Raw genomic sequence first — 20,641 nt, forward strand, 5'->3', positions numbered from 1 at the left:
CACTCTTCTCCACCAAAGAACTGTCACCATGTTCCCTGTCCCTGGTGGCCGAACTTTCCAGTATTCTGGTGCTCTTCTTGCCCTGGGACAGAGGCCCAGAACCAAGTGTGGGCAACACTAGAGTCCTGGACCAGTGCCAGCAGAAAGAACTCTTAATTTCCATCTGAGCAGTTGTCTGATCCCACTACCATTCATGGGCTGAGAACTCTAGGAGAATCTGCTGCTGACTGCGTCACAACCCAAGAACTGCTGCTGGCTTGTCAGGATGAGGCTGCACTGGACTGCACTTCATTCTCACCCCAGTGAGGCAGTACTTTCTGCGTGACCTCCTAAATTGTCTTGGGATGGAAAATTGTTTCACATCAAGCCCTTTTGTTGATTTTGCTGCTTCAAAATTCACTTTGAGATATTATTTTAAAGTTGTTTAGAGGAGAATTTGGGAGGGCTCAGGCAAGTCCCTCCCTTTATTCTTGTCATTTTTGCTCAATCTCTCTCTCACACTTTAAATAACCTAAGCAAATAAATTTTAGTTCATTTTTCAAAGAAATTTCAAAATGTATCATTTTTATAACAAAGTATATAATAAAAAATAATGTAACATATATAGATAAAATCTTTTCGCATTTTCATGAAACACAAAATAAATAGTAAGTTAGTCTTGGAGCCACGAAGATCTGAGTTCAAGTCTCACATCCTATACATATTGTGGCACATACAGGGACCCTAGACAAGTCTGAACCTCTTTTTGCTTTAGACAACTTTCTAAAAGTTGCAGAGAAAGTGCTGACTTGCATTGGTAGGGGATGTTTACTCATCTATGAGCTCCCTATGTCAATGGAATCAAAGTTCCAATCCCTAATCCTATAATTTTCATATCATAACAAAATAACCATGAGAGTTATTATTAAAGTAATAAGTGGGCTTGAGATGTTTTTGATACAAAATTTCTCAAATCATGGTGTCATTCATAATATTGCCACAAATTCTTTAAAGAATTACACTATAGATACAATATGTTGCCTTTACAATAGCTATAATAAAAAGAAATAATCCTGTTTCACAGAAAATTGTTATGAAAAGAAAATCTGGATCATTCTGTTCATTAACCATAGAACTTTTTTCCACCTAGTCAAAAAATTCAAATATTTTTCCAATGCACTCTTAAACAATGAGTCTACTAATTTTTTTCTTATTTAGATGAAACAAAACAAAATATATTCTATTTGTCCATTGCAATCAGGTCCTTTATGTGAACATATTAAAAGTATCTTTTGTTGTTCACTTGTTTCAATCTTGTCCAAGTCTTCTTGACCCCATTTAAGTTTTTTGGGTTTTTTTTTTTTTGGCAAAGATATTAGAGTGGTTTGCCATTTCCTTCTCCAGCTCATTTTACAAATGAGAAAACTAAAGCAAACAGTGTTAAGTGACTTACCCAGGGTCACACAGCTAGTGCATATCTAAGGCCAAATTTGAACTCCAGAAGATGAGTCTCCCGATTCCAAGTTCAATGCTTTACCCACTACACCAACCTAGCTGCCTTAAAAGTATCTAGGTCTTTTAAAATAAAGAGAATTGCTTCTGTTGACTGGTCAAATCTTTAATAAACTGGCTTTTACATCTATTTCATTCATAAGGGAGTTGTTTTTTAATTTGAAAAACAGCAAAAATATGATTTTTTGACATAACCAATTGCTTTTTTCATAAATCCAGATTCACTGTTTCAGGATGAAAGCATATTTTTTCAGAAGGATCTACCAAATATGGGAATTTCAGGAGAAAGTACCTGTTATAAAGTAAAACTGCTTCATCTTTATTATTATTAAGAGGAATGTGTTTTATTCTTTTAATTCTAATACCCTTCAAGAAACCTACATATTTAAAAAAACACATAAGTCTGCAAGGTATATTTAGGTTTGCCCATTTCTCAACATGTGGTCTCTCATTTAAAGTATTTTAATTCAATGGTGTCAAACAAGGGCCATTAAATCGTAGATAACAATCCTTGCTAGCCACATGTCAACTTAGAAAACAACATCATAACGTTATTTATGCTCTATTGTACTTTAACTGATTTCATTAAATATTTCCCAACATTTTAATCAGGTTCCTCAACATTCCTACAATGTGCCTAGAGGGTTTGACACTATGCTTTAGTTGTTAATTTTAAAAATGTCAATTTTAAATTCTTCTCTATTGAGTATTCAGTAAGTGTTTGCCTTAAACATTTGTTTAAATTTCCTATGTACCTATAAAATATGATGGGTTCCTATGGTTTCACAATAATAAAGAACTACTCTGCATTCTGCCCCATGTTGTCATATCATTTTATACAGTGCTTTTCTCTTAATGGACCATTTTCCACAAAGCTGATTACTCTTCTGGCTAAAAAACCTGTAGCTCCTCATATATATTTCTCAATACAAATGATTGAGAAGCACGTAATGTATCCAAATTGTACATATCACCACCTTACTAGTTGGGAGACCTGTGTTTCATCCCAATATTAGTCGTGTAACTTTAACAGTATAAAATCCAATGTGGCTTTCCCATATTATATCATTTTTGTTAAAAATCTGTTAATTTGGGGGCAGCTGGGTGGCTCAGTGGATTGAGAGTCAGGCCCAGAGACAGGAGGTCCTAGGTTCAAAGCTGGCCTCAGCCACTTCCCAGCTGTGTGACCCTGGGCAAGTCACTTGACTCCCATTGCCTAGCCCATACCACTCTTCTGCTTTGGAGCCAATACACAGTATCAACTCCAAGACGGAAGGTAAGGGTTTAAAAAAAAAAATCTGTTAATTTATGTTGAAATTTTCTTTTGTTGCATGTATGGACATCAATAGATTTGCTAAGTAACAGATTTTCCTTAACATCAATTTCACCCAAGGATTGCATACACATAAATCAAATCTTTAACTATACTTGTTACTTGATCTACTTGCAATGAAAAAGTTTCCCAATTAATTTGTCCCAAGTTTTCATAAGTTATTCCAAGCCTCATTTCAAACACATCAAAGTTGTAGGTGGCATCAAATTGGGCTTTTTATAGACAGCAATTCTGTAAGATGCAACTAGTCCTTTTGATGTCACAGACTTTTAAAAAAAAACTTGGTTTGCTTATCAAAAGCATCTTTTTATTAGGGAAAATGTTCATCTTTTCCTTATATTCTGCCCTTCTACAAGTTGTTTCAACTTACTACCTCTTGACAGCTTAATCATGTGTAAAAAGCCAATTCAACAGTCTTTCTTCATTGTTAATAAGAGTACTTTATAAATTCTAATTATAAATAGAATATGTAATATTTTCTGAATTTAGGCTTTTTACTAGATATTTCTATATTTCTGATACTTTAGTGTATCTTTTATCTATCATCATGAAGGAAGATTTCACTTTTTAAAAATTATAATAGAGACACTAAAAAATTTAAGACATTTAAATTTACTTAATGAACATTTTAATTATTACAATTGTTCAAGTTATTTCAATTTTTTTAAGTTACAGGTTTTTGGGAAACCAGGATGCTGTACTTTCCAAAATGAATGACATCAGGAAATACAACAGATGATGATGATACTTTTAACTTCCATTCAAAAATGGTTTAATTCCAAGTTTATACACATTATTATGTCCTAGAAAGTTCACAAGTATGACAAAGACCTTAACTAGAAATATTTTCATGTAGAGTAAAAAAAATTTGTTGAAAGGAGAAGATTGTTGCCCACTCAAAAAAACTGTCATAGACCTAAAACAAAGCCCTATTCACCCTGTCCTAGTTAAGACTCTGGCCAAGGTTTGAAAACATTCAAAAAATACTAACCTAGAAGACAGAAGAACCAAAGGTGTTATGTGAATGTAAACTTGATTTATCAAAGATTGCATAAATATAAATTTAGGGATAGTGTTGAGCTAACAAAAACTGGCTAACCAAGCTAGTGCTCAAACTATTTTCACAAATGAAATATTCACATCAATTTAGTCCAACACTCTTATTTTACAGATAAAGAAACTAAGACCCAAGAAAGTGAAATGATTTTGTCAGTCACATGGTTACCATCAAGTAATTGCTTTAGAAAACTAATAGTTAATATAAGATGCCAAGCTTAATAGAGCATTGTATAGATATAGCATGAACTGCCAATGGCAAAAACTATAAATTAAAGTGTAGCCACATAACAAGAATTAAACCCCAAAGCACAAAACTTTACCAAGAGAATCAAAAACTAGTTATAAGTTTATAAAGAGCACTGTTCTACATTTTGTCCCATTAATAATTCCTTTAAACAAGTTTTTGAAGTCAAATGGCACTCTTACTCATAAAAGAGACTTCAAAAGAAAGTATTTTTTTTTTCAGTTTAAATACTAACCTGATCAGCCAGAACAGCATTTTTGGAATACATTCTGTGCAGAGCACTATGAGCAATCACACAATAGGGACACCTATTACTAACACTTGTAGCAACGATGATGAGTTCTTTATCAGTCTTGCTGAGGTGACCTATATAAAAAAAATACACACACAAGATAATATTCATATACAAATCCCTGGAACGGAAAACATAAATAAATGCACAGAGCTTAAAGCCATTTCAAAAAGAATGAAGTTTAAAATGAGACTGCAACCACTGAAGTTGTAGCCTCATTTCACAGTGAACTGACCATGAAGCCAAAGACATATGGGAATCCAAGCATTCTTGCAACATTGAATTTCATCAGTGAAAAAAAAAATGAATTTCATCAGTGAAAACAACCTATAGGAATCTTCTAGTCAAATAAGTCAAGAAACCTTTTTCTCTCCTTTGGGATATCTATTTCTAATCTAAGGAATTCTATAAATTATGCTAAGCAGTTATGCTATCTCCTGACCACTACTTTAGCAGGAAGGTCATTTTTCCTTACTTTCTATTATCATTTCCTGGTATCTAGAATGTTGACTTCACTCCTTTCCACTTGTTCAGATTTCCACCTATCCTGCAAAGCCCTATGTTCTCTGGAATGCCCGCCTTCCTGAACATGTCAGTGGGGAGCTTCAAGAAGAAATCAAACCATAGAAGGTAAAGGAGAGAACTGCAGAGGAAGAAGGAGGAACAGAACAACTTTCAGAGAAATTTGGTAGTGAAGACACAGGATAATATAAAGAGAGAATGGTCATTTTTTTTTTAAGCAAAGATTTTTTTTTCAAGATGAAGACATTTTTATGTTTTAAGGCACAGGAAGGAGTCAATAAAGAGGGATATATTGAAGCTTCAAGACCAAGAAGAAAGTGAAATGAGCTAAGATCAAGTCCTGATTCATGCTTTCTCTAGAAATCATATGGCTGGCTACAAAAACAATGCCCCGACCTTAGCTTAGTAGCTTCAGACTACACTTGTGATGAAGTAGAAAATACAACTTATACTTAGTTCCTTTTTGTTGTTTTTTTTTAACCCGTACCTTCTGTCTTAGAATCACTTTGTACTGGTTCCAAGGCAGAAGGGTGGTAAAAGTGAGGCAATGGGAATTAAGTGACTTGCCCAGGGTCACATGGTTAGGAAGTGTCTGAGGTCACATTTGAACCTATTTCGCATTTCTGGGAATGGCTCTCAATTCACTGAGCCACCTAGCTGCCCCAAAACATGGTTCCTTTTAACCAAATTGTAAACTGTGGCCATCTATTATATCCTTTTAAGAATAGGGATCCATGAAATGTTTTGCATGACTTAATATGTATAATCAATATCATATTGCTTTTCTTCTCAAAAGATGGAGCAGAGCAGGAAGGACAGAGAGATTTTAGACCTCAAATTTTTTTTTTAAATGAATGTTAAAAGATTTTAAAATGTTTTGGAAATATTTAACAAAATAATTAAAAATATTTCTTAAAACACTAAATAGGATCCATGTTGTCTTTTACTTTACCTGTTTCTTTGTTGATAATGGCATTGTAGTAAGCAAAAAATGCTCTGAATTCCCCTGGTCGATGGGCTAACACCTTAAAGATATTTGGTAAAAATCCAGTCTGTGTTTTCAAAAAGAGAAAATCAATATCAAAGATTAATGTTTTCTTAGCAAGCACCCAAGGGGGTTAGAGTATACATCAGAAGTTGGCATAAAAAGGCAGCATTCTTTTCTGGCATCTTGATCTCATCCCCACTCATCTTCTTCACAAGACTGCGCCCCACTATCTGTTGCCTAATTTTCAATCTCACTATATGTACTGGTTCCTTTCCAGTCACCTACAAACACATCCCAAACAGCTCCATCCTTGAAAAAGATTTCCTTTGCTATCTCTGCTATCTGCAGAGATATCTGCAATCTCTGCTAGCTCTCATCTTCTGTCTTCCTCCTCATTCCGTCAGTTAAAATCCTTGAAAAAGCCATCCACATTCAGCCCACTTCCTCTCATCTTCTCTCTCTTCTAAATGTTCTTAATTCCTCTCCAGACTCCTCTCTAGACTTTCTTTGCCATGCCACAGAAGTCTCACCACTCTGGAAATCTGCCTTGCCTCTGGCCTTCTCAAACCTAAAGCATCCTACCCCAACAGCTCTTTCTATGATTGATTGGTTCCTCTCAGAACCTCCATTTTAAAGAAAACTTCCAGATCAACCTTCACTCCTGACTCTCATGACTTTTTCTTTTCTTTTTCTTCCTCCCCCCAAAACCCTTACATTCTGTCTTAGTATATCAATTCTAAAGCAAAAAAGTAACAAGGGCTAATCAGTGAGAATTAAATAACTTGCCTAGTCACACAGCTAGGAAGTGTCTTTGGCCAAATTTGAACCCAGGACTTCCTAACTCCAGACTCGGTACTCTATCCACTATGCTACCTAGCTGACCCTTTCTTGACTTTCTCACCATACCCCTGCCCTTTTTATTTGTAATACTCTTGTATGTTGCCAGAGAGATAAATATAAATATATGTACATATATGTGTGTATATATATATTTTTTTAGTTAAGTTTCTGAAATTGGAACTGAATTCTCATCCTCTTGCCTCCTCTACTCCCATTTTAACATTAAAAAGACTGCATCCATTCACTTTTTCCTTTCACCAGCATCTCTAATGATACACCAACAAGAGCCAAAAATAACACAATGCTATGGGATAAGTTAATAGTATGTGTAAGTCTTAGAGACAGTCTGTGAAGAGCTATAGGTTTTTTTTTGTTCTCCCACACACCTAACTCTACAAGTTTTGTCCTCCACAGAAGATTCTTCTTCCTCTCCTCCCCTCTTCAGCTCCCTTTTATGTATTGCTTATTTAAGCTTCGTGAGGGCAGGGATTGTCTTAATTTCTGCTTATATTTATACCCCAGGACTTAGCACAGTGCCTGGCACCTGGTTGGCAATGAATAAATTTTTTTTTATTTGACTTGACAGGCTTCTATCCTTACCATTTAATTGAAACTGTTTTCTCCAAAGTTCCCAATGATTTTTCAACTGACGCATCTAATGGCCTTTTCTCAGTCCTCCTCTTCTTTGACGTCTCCACAGCATGTGAGAGTGCTAATGCTCTCTTCTCTTTCTTTTTAAGCCATCAATGTCTCTTGGTGCTTCTACCTGTCCCACAGTTGCTGCATCTCCTTTGCTGGTTTCTTATCTGCTTTGTGACCTAGTGGACCTGGTGTCAGGCCTCTGCCTCGGGCACTGATCTTTAAGTCTATACAGTGAACCCTCACCAACTGCAGGAGTTATGTTCCAGAGACCTCTGCGATAGGTGATGATACATGAAATGGTGGTGTTATATTTATTTTATTATCTACATGTATTTTAAGACTTTATAAACCCTTTCCACTCTCCTATAAACCTTTTCCACACTCTAAAAAATGCTTCATATGCTCTTAAACACTGTCGAGACTCTTAAACCTATGTAAGTTTGACAACATACAAAATTCCATATGGGTACTCACCAGTGAAGTACTATATCACAACTTAAAAGATGAAGATCATGAATTATGTAGCTGTGAAGAAGTACTGATGGTGATGAAGTTGATGGTGGTGAGATAATGTACTATACAGCCAAGAAGAACATTGTATCTCTTCTGAAGGCACCACTTCATGAGGTGCTTCATCAGGTGGTGCACTATCTTTGCCCTGGGCCATAACTTCTATTTCTGCTAAAGGTGGAGGCATAATGGAGCTCTTCATCTGAGCAATGAATATAGTTATAGGGAGTTGCTGGCACTGCTTTTTCTTGTAAGTGAGAAGGCTTTTACAAATTGGCATGCTACTCTCAATTGTATTTACAAAGTGCAACAAAAAGCATCTGGAGGGTTCCATTCTCCAGCCACTTGCTGAAGTTCTTTGGCCATTCTGACCATGATTGCAATATGATTGAGTATTAGACCAACCTCCTCTTCTCCAACCCATAGTTCATCTTGTTCTTCATCCTCTTCTCCTCTTGCTGACTTCATCATCTCCATACGATCTTCTTCTGTCAACGGTTGTGAGTGGATACTGATCAGGTCATTCATGTTGCTGAAGACATATTCTTCTTGTTTTTTCTTTATGAAGTGAACAGTACATTTGTTTATTCCATAATGGCGGCCAACAGCCACGTAGCTTTTGCCTTCCCTTAACACGTTGAGAAGTTCCACCTTTTCTTTGATGGTAAGCATCTTTCTCCGGCAATTGAGTTCACTGCCAGAAGCCTTAGAAGGCACAGAACGTTTGGGTGGTGAAGGGCTTGAAATAAATTCAAACTTTTACAAAAACTCCACAAAAACACACCACCACAGAGCAACACTACATGCAGTGATCAGACTTTGATATTGAGTGGACAAGGAGAGATGGGCACAGTGCAGAGAGCACACGGATCACTGCTACAGTTACCAAGCCAATCAGTGCCCAAGATACAGAACACAGCACTGTGGTTGGTTGGTTGCTTTTCATTCCATCAGCCAATAGTGTGCCATGTACAATCTCACGTTGGCAAACTTGCACAAGCTATAGTAGCATTTTTATTGTGTCCAGCATGGTATTCATATGCAAAATCTCACAATATGGTGAAAATTCTGTGATACAGAATTAGATTTTTTTTAAACGCACGATATAGTGAAGTTTCAATAAGTGAGCCATGATATAGCAAGAGACAACTGAAATTCTCTCATTTAGAGAGGCAGAGTCAAGATGGCAGCTTAGAAACAGCAAAAAGCGATTGCTCTGTGAATACCCTTCCACACCAATGAAAAATAAAGTGCTTCAGAGGGAACAGAAAACCACATCCAACAACAGGACAGAGCTGCAGGACCCTCCTGCTCAATTCAACTTAAAAGGTACACAGAGAAGGTTGAATTCTCAGGTATATTCTCTCACTTGGTTAATCTCTTCATCTCCCAAGGGTGCAGTGACTTTTTCCCTAGATGTCTCTAGTCTCAACCCCCATCCAACATCACTAAGAACTCACTGCACATTTCTAATCAACGTCCTAGAGGCATCTTGAACTAAACATATCCCAAACAGAACCCATTCCCTCATTCCTCCTCCCTCATTACTCAGCAGTAACTTGAGTGTCACATCCACTCCATTCACTTACTCCACATCTCTAATCAATGGCTAAATCTGATTTCTCTTCCTCTGCTATGTATCCCCCTGGGCCAGGCCACCCCTTGTGGACCCCTACAACAACGTTCTAATTGGTCTCTGCCTCCGGGCCAAGGTACACACCCCCACATCCATGACCCTATCAGTGTTCCACACACACTGTCCAGTGGCTGCCATTTACCCTTACAAGTCAACTATGAAAGCCCTTCACAGTCTGGTCTTTCCCTCTATTTCTACTCTTTTTGCCAATACTTCATGTCCAACCCTGCTGACCTACTTGTCATTTCTCCATCTCCTTTGCCCAGTGGCCCTCCATGTGGAGAATTCTCTCCTTCCTCACCTTTATCTCTTACAATCCCAATCTTCCCTCTGAACTCAACCTTATAGGAAGAGGCCTTCCTTACTCCCTCCAGCTGTTGGTGCTACTTCCATCTACTCCATATGCATCTTGTATCAACCAACCTATGGTTAGAATGTAAGCTCCTTGAGGGCAGGGACTCTCACTGCTCTTCATCTCCCTAGCACTCAGTATGATGCCAGGCACATAGAAGCCACTTAATAAATTGACAGGTTGACTGATTTATCCCAGAAGTGACAATTTAATCAATTAATGTTTATTGAGTACATGATACTTAGCTGGGGAGGCAAAGTCTCCCTTTATGAGTGTATACGATTTTTTTTTGTTGTTTTTACCTTCTGGTATACTTTTGCTTTTTATCTTCTTTCTGGCATGTCAGATCTTGAATTTAGAGATAAAAGTCACAATTAAATCATATGAAATCACTTGAAATTTGGTTTATTATTTTTGTTCTGTGTCATCAGTGCTATTTATCTACTTTCACAGAGTAACGAGAAAATTAAGCATTACTCAAAATCATATTCAGGAGTCCTGTTGTTCAGTCATTTTCAATCACATCTGAGACTTCATGATCCCATTTGGAGTTTTCATGACAAAGATACCAGAGTGGTTTGCCATTTCCTTCTCTAAATCATGTTACAAGTGAAGAAACTGAGGCCAACAGAAGCTGGATCAGCTGGATGAGCAGAACCAAGACAAGTTGAGGGCCTGATAGCCTCATCTACCTCCAGATAACTTTTCTTCCCATCAGTGTCTTGCTCTTCTCCAAGTCGTTCCTGATCCCTGGTGATATCCTCAGTGATGCTCTGCTTGTTTGTACGTGATCACTTGCATGTTATGTCCCACATTAACCTGTGACCTCCTTGAGGACAGGAATTGTCTTTTTGCTTTCTTTGTATCCTCGATGCTTAGTGCAGTGCCTAGCACACACAGCAAGTTCTTTACGAATGCTTCTAAACTTGGCATGGCTTCTCTCAAAGATCAGATATTTTTTCCACAGGCACAAAGTCCTGCACTGAAATCCTCCTCTAATGTCTCTCAACCACAGATTGGTCTATCACTGAAATCTAGAACATAGATGAAAGCAGCCAACACAACACAAGATTTGAACCCAGCTCCTGATTCTAAAGCCAGTGCTTATCACACTGTACCACACACTCCTAAAATACTGCTTGGTTTGTACTTTGTACAAGGAATAATGTTTGAAATTGACCAAATTATAAAAAAAAAAGAAAAAAGTTAAGACAGAAAGTAAAGATTTTAAAATAAATACATGTTAAATGAAAAATAAAAAAATTTAAATAATAAAAAAGGAAAAGCTGCTTTAAAATGTTAGACATCTTAGGAAGACAAGTTTAAAAGGAAAAGATGTTATCAAGACACTGTTGTGTCAATGAGCAAGAAAATCAGGTCCTATGAGGCAGTTAGATGGTAGAGAGCCAGGTCCAGAGACTGGAGGTCCTGGGTTCAAATCTGGCCTCAGACAGCTTCCTAGCTGTGTGATCCTGGGCAAGTCACTTAGACCACATTGTCCAGCCCTTATTGCTCTTCTGCCTTGGAACCAATACTTAGTGGCCAGGATAATAATTTGATGGGCTTGCCCATGCTTATATGAAAACAAGTTTGCTTTCTTTCTTCCTCAATGGACTGGAGAGATGGAAAGGGAAAAAATTATTTATTTTTTGGAACATTTCTTAAAGGATGACTGCAATTATAGGGAGAGGGGAAGGAAATAAGCATTCAGTGAGTATGCTCATGCTTTACAAATATCTCATTTGTACATATAATAATGAAGTCCAGAAGACTGATTTTAGGTATCAACCAAGAAGATCACTGTTGATAGAACAATGGACTAAGTAGGCAGTAGACACTGGATATATGACTCGGATCTCCCACTTATTACCTATGTGACCTTAAGAAAATCATTTAACCTCAATGATAACATTAGGAGGAAAAAATTTCTATTACACATTAAAATAGTGATAGCCATACACCCATAAAAAATAGTACCATATATTTTTTGTGGTGATTTGCCCTTGGATTTTGACTATCACTCACTGATTTCACAGGAATCAGTTTAGTGTTTTTGAACTTTTTTTAATTAAATAAAACATGTTGAATAGCTAAAATGTGGCTACTGGTGATTTCCTAGAGTATTTTGCCACTTGACTCTCTCTCTCCTCACTATATATTGTGGAGATTTCTTGAAGTAGTCTACGTGCTCATCATTGAGAGCACCAAAATTTTGCAGGAAGAATCTAAATATGAACTCAGGAAACAGACCTTGAGTTACGGAGTGATGTCATTCAAGATTTATAGATTTTTAAATCATTGACAATTTTTTTATAATTTCCTATCTTGTTTTCCCAAAAATGTTTGGTCTCTTAAAAATTATTTCCATGTAGATTCTTCACTTTTATTCAACTCTTCTTCAAAATGTTTGCCTTTAAAAAGGACAGCTTTTAAACTACTGTATTGAATTATTTTTTAAAGTATACATTATAAATAATAGGTTTGTAATTTCATGTGCAATCTTCCTTTTCTGTACATGGAAATGTTTATGTTTGATGGTGTTTATCAAGTGAAGAATAATGTTTTTAAAATTAACATTTGATGAAATTTAGTACTTGTTTTTCATAATTTCACTGGTCATTGGGAGTTTTTTGAGGATAAAAAATATCCTTTGGATTTCGTCTCACTGATTCTTAGCAATTAATTTTTCAAGTTATTTTTAACATTTTGGCACCTACCCTTTTTAATCTAAAAAGCTTTAAATTCACTTTGACTTGGGGGCCATTTCCCAATCAAGGGTCAGTTAGGTCTATTTCAGTTATTAAATGAAGATCTAAGGTAATCAAAGTTACTTCAAGATGAAGACTCACTATTTTTACCAATCTTCTACTTTGTCATAGGAACCTGATTATTTCAATCTTCATCACCGCCATCCAAATTCCAAGTTTTTGGTGTATTGGGTAGAGGCACATCTTCCTGAGAAGTACATTTTTATACTTTAAAGTATATCTCTGGAAACATTCTTTTGCATTTTTTATTTGTCTTAATTGGACTTTTATACTCCTGAGATATGTTTGTTTGGCAAAAACAGTAATTTGATAAATGGCCTTTTGGTTTCTCCAAATTAGAGGAACAGTATGGGATGATGTCAGTGAAGTTTCCAAGCCTTACCCTAATATCTTCCTTGCTTTGCTAGAGGACAAAACTGCACGTTTCCCCTAGGAGCTACTGGAAATTTCAGTACCAACATCTACAAAGGGCAAAAGAGGACTAGAAATAATAATGACGTTAGCCAAATGATGTTTGAGAAATGGAGAGGGTTTCATTGCCTGCCTGAATATAGATGAACATGTGTCTTAGTCAGCCCTGCCCCACAACACATAAGCAGAGATGTCTCACTACCCTCATTTACCTCCCTTCTCCTCTCACTTGGGCCACATTTTAATATCCTCACATGCGGCATGGTGGTTTTTCAGCTGTTTCAATCAGGCTTCGGACCCCATCTGGAGCCTTTGGGGCAGATATTGGAGTGCTTTGCCGGTTCCTTTTCTAACTGGATTTGTAGATAAGGAAACTGAGGCAAAGAGAAGTAAGTGACTCACCCAGGGTCACATGGCTACTTAGTACCTGAGGCCAGATCTGAACTCACAAAGATAACTCTTCTCAAGTCCAGTCTCAGCACTCTCTATCCCCTGCGCCACCTAGCGGCCCTAACATTGCATAGTTTATAATCACATGTAATTCAATACTATTGGGTGACAGTTAAATTCCATTCCATGTCCAAAATCATCATATATACATATATACGGAAAACATTTCTGTAATAACTTACATGTTGAACAGTGTAAGATAACTTCACACAGTTGTGAAGATCAAATGAGATGATGTCCATAAAAGCATTTTGCAAACTGTAAAGTAGCCCCCGAATACAACAGTACTAATTACAATATCATTGTAATCAATACTATAAAACAATTGTTATAACTAGTGGTTATATTAGAAAGAGTTAGAAATTAGACTAGAAATGTAATCATTATCAACTATCATAAATGTGTGGTTTTCCAGGTGTTTCAGTCACGTCTAACACTTTGTGACTCCATGTGGGGTCCTCTTGGCAGAGATACTGTAGTATTTGCTCTTTTCTTCTCTAGCACGCTTGACAGCTAAAGAAACTGATGGCTTGCCCAGAAGCTGTATTTGAACACAGGCCTTCCCGACTCCAGACTCATTGCTCTATCCACTGATCCGCCTCACTGCCATTACCAGATCATAATATAATCATATGAATATGCCTGGCTAACCTGCATGAGTGGCAATGGGCACAGCAATCATTAACTAGAGCAGTGCTGTGGGTACTTAATGGATACGTCCATCAACAGAAAAGCCATCCCAAGGTCAGGTATGAAGGGCTCTATGTAAGTATTAATGTAACTTTTCTCTCAGCTGAGGGTTCAGGAGCGGAAATAAGAAGACCCTCTTACAAGAACAAAGACAACCGCCAGCACTGTAAGGATGGTATCGAGAGACCCTTCAGGGGAAATCTAAGCAGTTGTATTACCCTGGGAGGAGCTGGGAGGAGCACCCCAAAAAATCTCAAGGACGATGGCTTCCCAGGAGAGACCTTAAAATCAAGTCATTATAACAGTGGTGAAAGGGGGCAGCTACTAGCACAGTGGATAGAATTCCAGGCCTGAAGTCAGGAGAACCTGGGTTCAAATCTGGCCTCAGACACTTCTGTTATGGAGAATATAGATTTGGTATTGGTATCAATAGTTGATGGTAGGCTATTAGAGTTAAAGATAATCAGTTGATGACAGTTGGGAAAATGCCTGGATTTGGCAGTTGAGGAAATCAGTTTGAGACTGGCTACAGAAAAATCCCGTTTATTTTAACTATAAGAATGCAGTGGGGGGTAGCTGGGTAGCTCAGTGGATTGAGAGCCAGTCCTAGAGATGGGAGGTCCTAGGGTCAAATCTGGCCTCAGACACTTCCCAGCTGTGTGACCCTGGGCAAGTCACTTGACCCCCCATTGCCTTGCCCTTACCACTCTTCTGCCTTGGAGCCAATAAACTACTCTATTTTATAAATATTCTTGTATCTTCAAGTAATAAATTCAGCCTTCTCTGTGTCTCTCTCCAGTCTCCAAGCTCAAACTGTGACAAGATCACAGATTCCACAGGTTCACAGAGTAAAGCTATCTTCTGCTCCCTTTGTTAAAATCAAGGAACAGCCTGGGCTTCTTCTCATTCTTTCAGATTAATCTCTCTGATTCTTCTCAGCTCTTAAAATGTTTTCCAGACCAACTGTCACTAACTCTTCTAAGATTTTCCAGAGGAAACTCCAACCAACCACCCTTTGAGCGACAAACTCAAAGAGAGTGTAGAATTCCTAACTGCCCCCTCCTCGGGGAATCTGGGAATTCTTTTCCCATCATCTCTTGAGGATTCCACTTTCTGAATTTAAAGGAGTCAACCCATCTTCTCTAGCCAACCACCTATTCCAATCTATCAAAATCCTCTAATTACTTTGTTAATTAAGAATTTACTCACTGTACTTCTTAGCTTTGTAAAGCCTAGGCAATTTCCTTAATCCTGACTGGCTAGTCTTTGCTACTCTTTTGTCTTAGAATTGATACTAAGAAAAGAGGTAAGTGTTTGAAAAAAATAGTGGTGAAAGAAGGCCATGCTTCATTTCTATTTAGCAATACACTTGCCTTGAGCACAACAAATTACAAATACACATAACCAATTTCATTCATCCAGCTTTGATTTTTAAGAGAAGTCCAGAAAAAATGGCACAGTGGATGGGGAATCAGCCTTCTAAACAAGAAGAACTGGGCTTGGGTCACTTTCCTCACCTTGAGTTCCCTATACCAATTAAACCCAACTCTAGTCCAAAATAGTAATCTAGAAAGGGTAAGATAAACCAAATCATCAGAATCATCCTAGCCAGCATTTGGGCAAGACTACAAAGCACTTTAAATCTACTATCTTGTTTGATTCTGACAACTGGTAGGGCTGTTTTAACCCTTATTTTCCATTTCCCCAACATCTTTCAGGCTCCTTTGCAGGTTATTTCTCCCTTCACTGCCATTCCTGGATCATAAACCATAAATGGGGTCAAGTGATTTGCTCAAGATCATAACAGTTAAATAAATATCAGAAGCAGGATCATCTGACATAGGATTTTAACACAGGTCCTCTGACTCCATTTCATCCTTTTTAATTATGTGTTTTATATACCAATTATTCCCCCTTAAATATTTTCATCTCTTCTGAAATCATCCTTATAACATAGAAAAACAGTAAGGAAAGCCAATCTATCTACATAGTAAATGTGCCTACAGTATTTGCTACATTCTGCCAACAAGGAAGAGAAGAGAAGAGAAGTGTGCTTTGATATCAGTGCTCCATCATAAAACATCAGACTTTAACCTTGGAAAAAATCCTTTTGCACATCTTTTTAGTTATGATTTTATACTACTTGGACATTCAAGAAAATATATATTATGCAAGTGATTTTTTTTTTAAACCCTTACCTTCTATCTTGGAGTCAGTACTGTGTATTGGCTCCAAGGCAGAAGAGTGGTAAGGGCTAGGCAATGGGGGTCAAGTGACTTGCCCAGGGTCACACAGCTGGGAAGTGTCTGAGGCCAAATTTGACCCTAGGACCTCCCGTCTCTAGGGCTAGCTCTCAATTCACTGAGCTACCCAGCTGTCCCCAAGTGAATATTTAAAAAAAGTATTCTATATAGCCAAAATCAAATTGCTTCTTATCACAAGAGAGGGAAGGGGAGAAAGGGAAAAATTTGGAAATCAAAATATTAGAAAACGAATGCAAAAAACTGTTTTTACATGTAATTAAAAAAATAAAACTTTACGAAAAAAAAAAGAAATAGTAATACGGAAATAGGTAAAGTGATAACATTTGTATAACCCAGTGAAAATGCTTATTTATTGGACTGGAAGTTGGGAGGGAAGACGGGAGGGAAAGAAAATGAAATATGTAAACATGGAAAAATATCTTAAAATTTAAAAAAGAAAAGAAATAGCACATGAAATGAGAGTTGCACAGATCAAACTGTTCCTTTGATTCATATGAATTGTGGATCCAAATTTGAACTCAGGTGTAAAAGAGTGAGGATATTAATACACTGTTGGTGGATCTATGAGCTGATCCAACCATTCTGGAGGGCACTTTGGCATTATGAGCAGAGATGTATAAAACTATACATACTCTTAGACTCAACAATACCATTGGTGGGGCCGTTTCCCAAGGAGACCAGGGAAGAAGGAAAAGAACCTATTTGTCCAGAAATATGTATAGTAGCTCTCTTTGTGGAACTGGAAACCGAGGGGGTGACCATCAATTGGGGAATGGCTAAACAAGTTGTGGTATGTGATTGTGATGGAATACTACTGCATTGGAAGAAAATGAGCAGAATAATTTTTTTTTCAATTGGAAAGAACTATAAGAGATAATGAAGTGAAACAAGTAGGGCCAAGAGAATATCATATACAGCTCTATATTTAATATTTGAAGAATAACTTGTAAATTGTTCACCTCCAGAGGATGAACTGAAAAATGGAAACACAAAAGACATCATCTAATATACATATCTGTTTTGGATGATATCCTCTATAGTGTGGGGAAAGGAGGGAGGGGTTGACATACCTGGAAATAGATTCTGTTAATTTTTTTAAAACTTGAACGTAAAAATTTGGAGGTCAAGGAAGAAAAAAATATTTTTTATGAGAAAGCAAAGAGAAATATGAACAATTCCAGGCGTGAACAAGTTTAATTTTTAGAAATTCATGAGGCTGTATTTATTTCCGAGTTTTAAAAACTTACCTTTTTTTCTACCTCTTCCATGAGCTCCACTATATCAAAAGGGAGTTCCTTTTTGTAAGGAATCGGATAACGACCAATCGGCTTCCTGAGTTCCTCTGGCTGGGAATCACCCGATGGGCTCCTTACTGGAAATGTTGAAAGGGACCCCAGTCTATTTGCCAATAATCGAGGAACACACTAAAATTAAAAGAAGAGGAGGGAAAACAAGGGTCACATCTGCTTGATAATGAAGTTTTTACATTATTTACATTGCCAAACAAAAGTGCTTTATTTCTCCCTTCCCCCTACTAAAAATGTTGAGAAGGCGCCAGACTCCTCCCGCCACCCCCTGCGGCCCCAAAACCGGAAGTGGGCTCCCCAAACAATTGAGAGCCACAGTCAGCTCCGGGCAAGTGCCGGTGTCCCATCCCCACCACCATTCCCACTTCCATCCCCAGGAGAAGCCACGGGACCATGGCGAACATGGAAAAATATCTCTTTAACCTAAAGTTTGCTGCAAAGGAGCTTAAAAGGAATGCTAAAAAATGTGATAAAGAAGAAAAGGCTGAAAAGGACAAGATTAAAAAGGCCATCCAAAAGGGCAATACAGAAGTGGCCCAAATACACGCTGAAAATGCAATCCGCCAGAAAAACCAAGCAGTTAATTTCCTGAGAATGAGTGCTCGAGTAGATGCTGTAGCAGCCAGAGTTCAGACAGCTGTGACAATGGGCAGGGTAACTAAGTCAATGGCGGGTGTGGTGAAGTCTATGGATGCTACACTGAGCAGCATGAACCTTGAGAAGATATCTGCCTTAATGGACAAATTTGAACACCATTTTGAAACTTTAGATGTTCACACACAACAAATGGAAGACACGGTGAGCAGCACTGCAGTACTAACAACTCCACCAAACCAAGTAGATATGCTGCTTCAAGAAATGGCAGATGAAGCAGGCCTTGATCTCAACATGGAGCTCCCACAGGGTCAGACGGATTCTGTTGGCACAAGTTCTGCAGCAGAACAGGATGAACTATCACAGAGACTTGCCCGCCTCCGCGACCAAGTGTAACACGAAGAACTTGATGCTGCTTCTATACTTCTGAAACCTCCTGTGTGTGTGCAGGCATTAATCTCTAGCTATAGACAGATAGCGAATGTTCAAATGCTCTTCATAAACTAAGATGCTCTGGGCTTGTAGTTCTTTATAGATATGATAAGAAGTTCAAGGGAGCTTGCACTCTTACTGTATTTTGTCATTCTGCCCATCATACACTGAAATGGGAAAGATGGCTTTTACAGGTGTCTTAGGTTGAAATGAGTTTTTACTCATTCTATTTGAAACATCATCATCAAATTGTGGGCCAAAATTCTAGTACCCCAATATTTCAAGTCCTGTTTAGAATTACTAGTTAAGTTGAAGCATTTAACATCCAGTGTTCTTTTTCTCTCTCTGAAGACTTGACATAGTATTTTTTAAAAATAGGTACAGCCTAGGCCAGGGAATATCTCTCTCAGTTGGTCATTTAGCCCAATAGACATCATTCTCCATTTTGGATTTGAACACTACTGTGTACAATGTTGGTATGCTTTCATCTGTATTCATATTTTAAGTTTAGATTACCATAGCCATTTTCATACCATATTCTGATTTCGTGTGTGTGTTCTCTAAAGTTTTCATGAGCTAATTATCTTAATAATCACCTAGAAAAAGTGCCGTACTACTTCATTTGCAGGAAAAAGTAAGACATTCACATTTGCTGTTTGCAAGATCTGGTGGTGGTTAACTCCCAACCATATCTGAACTTCTATGCTTCTCTCCAATGCAATGATAAAATTAAGAAATTGGACTATTCCTGTTGAATTTTTATTAGCCAATATTTTTTAAGTCTATTAATTTACATGAATCTCTTACCAGGCACATTTCCAGGGACTAATTTGGGGGAAACCTTGACTTGTTTTATTTTAAGCAAGAATTTCAAGAATGAAGAAATTAAGTGTGCTATCCTAACTAAATGTGTTAGTCCTCTATATCTTAAAGCAACACCTCATCATTGGGAATTGTAAGTGATCTGAATGAAGATCTGGAGTTTGGCCATATAAGCAACATAAACACTCATCTAGTCAAGTGGAAGCTGAAATAGTTTGGGGGTATTTTGGGTAAGGATGTAAGATCAAGTCACAGAATTTGTTGCCCAAGTGTCCATTCAGCAATTCAGAATGGCTGGTATAGTTTATTATTGCAATTTACCATGTAACTATGATGTTTTAATTTAGAAGTCACAAAATGGTGGCAAATATAGGTTTAATGAGTACAGTGATTGGGGGCAAGGGTTTATCTGACTAAGGAAAGATTTCCCCATAAAAGAATTCCATGTTTTCTTGTTTTGTTTTTTTCCAAATAAGAAGATTTTCTTGAGGAATGATTCTCTCCATTATAAGTCACAAAGGTATTCAAAGTGCAATTATCAGAGCTTTTTGCTAGACCTTTTTTAGCTAAATGTTACCCATTCGTTACTGTGAATGAGAGGGTTTGAATTTTTAAAAAAATGTGAACAAGTAAATACAATGAGAATTAACTGTCTTGTTTTGTTAAGCACTAGGTCCCATGTTTCTAAATTTTGTAGTATGTAACGGGAGTATTTCTGTGTCCATGAGGATATCTTGCATTTTGTTAAATGAGTGATGTTAAGTGATACTTTTTTTTTTCTCTTTTATGAAAGTGGTTGGTGGTCATTTCTATTGTAATAGTTTAGGAAGCCAGAGAAGAGAATTATCACAAATCAGAATACCTATGAAGTATAAATTCTCCTTATTTTCCTTTGCTGAAGTGTTTAACTTTTTCTTTTGGCTTGGATAAAAAGATTACAATTTTTAAAAATTTTTTTCAAAAGTTTATTGCCATAGTTTATGTTATATTGTCA

General features: G+C 37.2%; 2 protein-coding genes across 2 annotated transcripts in view; one reads left to right on the top strand and one right to left on the bottom strand.

Annotated features, from left to right (window-relative positions):
- LOC100019116 (uncharacterized) overlaps nucleotides 1-20,641 on the bottom strand; it is a 38,853-nt gene that overhangs the window by 3,365 nt on the left and 14,847 nt on the right. The window contains exons 2-4 of the mRNA XM_007498020.3: nucleotides 17,740-17,916; nucleotides 5,894-5,993; nucleotides 4,363-4,493 (exon numbers count right to left, since the gene is read on the bottom strand). Coding sequence (XP_007498082.1) covers nucleotides 4,363-4,493; nucleotides 5,894-5,993; nucleotides 17,740-17,916 — 408 coding nt within the window. The remainder of the gene's footprint in view (nucleotides 1-4,362; nucleotides 4,494-5,893; nucleotides 5,994-17,739; nucleotides 17,917-20,641) is intronic.
- LOC100013717 (charged multivesicular body protein 1B2-like) lies at nucleotides 17,826-20,541 on the top strand. Its single transcript, XM_001363759.4, has one exon. The coding sequence runs from the start codon at nucleotides 18,193-18,195 to the stop codon at nucleotides 18,787-18,789; it is 597 nt and encodes a 198-aa protein (XP_001363796.2). The 5' UTR covers nucleotides 17,826-18,192; the 3' UTR covers nucleotides 18,790-20,541.

Source organism: Monodelphis domestica, chromosome 7 (assembly GCF_027887165.1).
Source record: "Monodelphis domestica isolate mMonDom1 chromosome 7, mMonDom1.pri, whole genome shotgun sequence".
NCBI classification, from domain to species: domain Eukaryota; kingdom Metazoa; phylum Chordata; class Mammalia; order Didelphimorphia; family Didelphidae; genus Monodelphis; species Monodelphis domestica.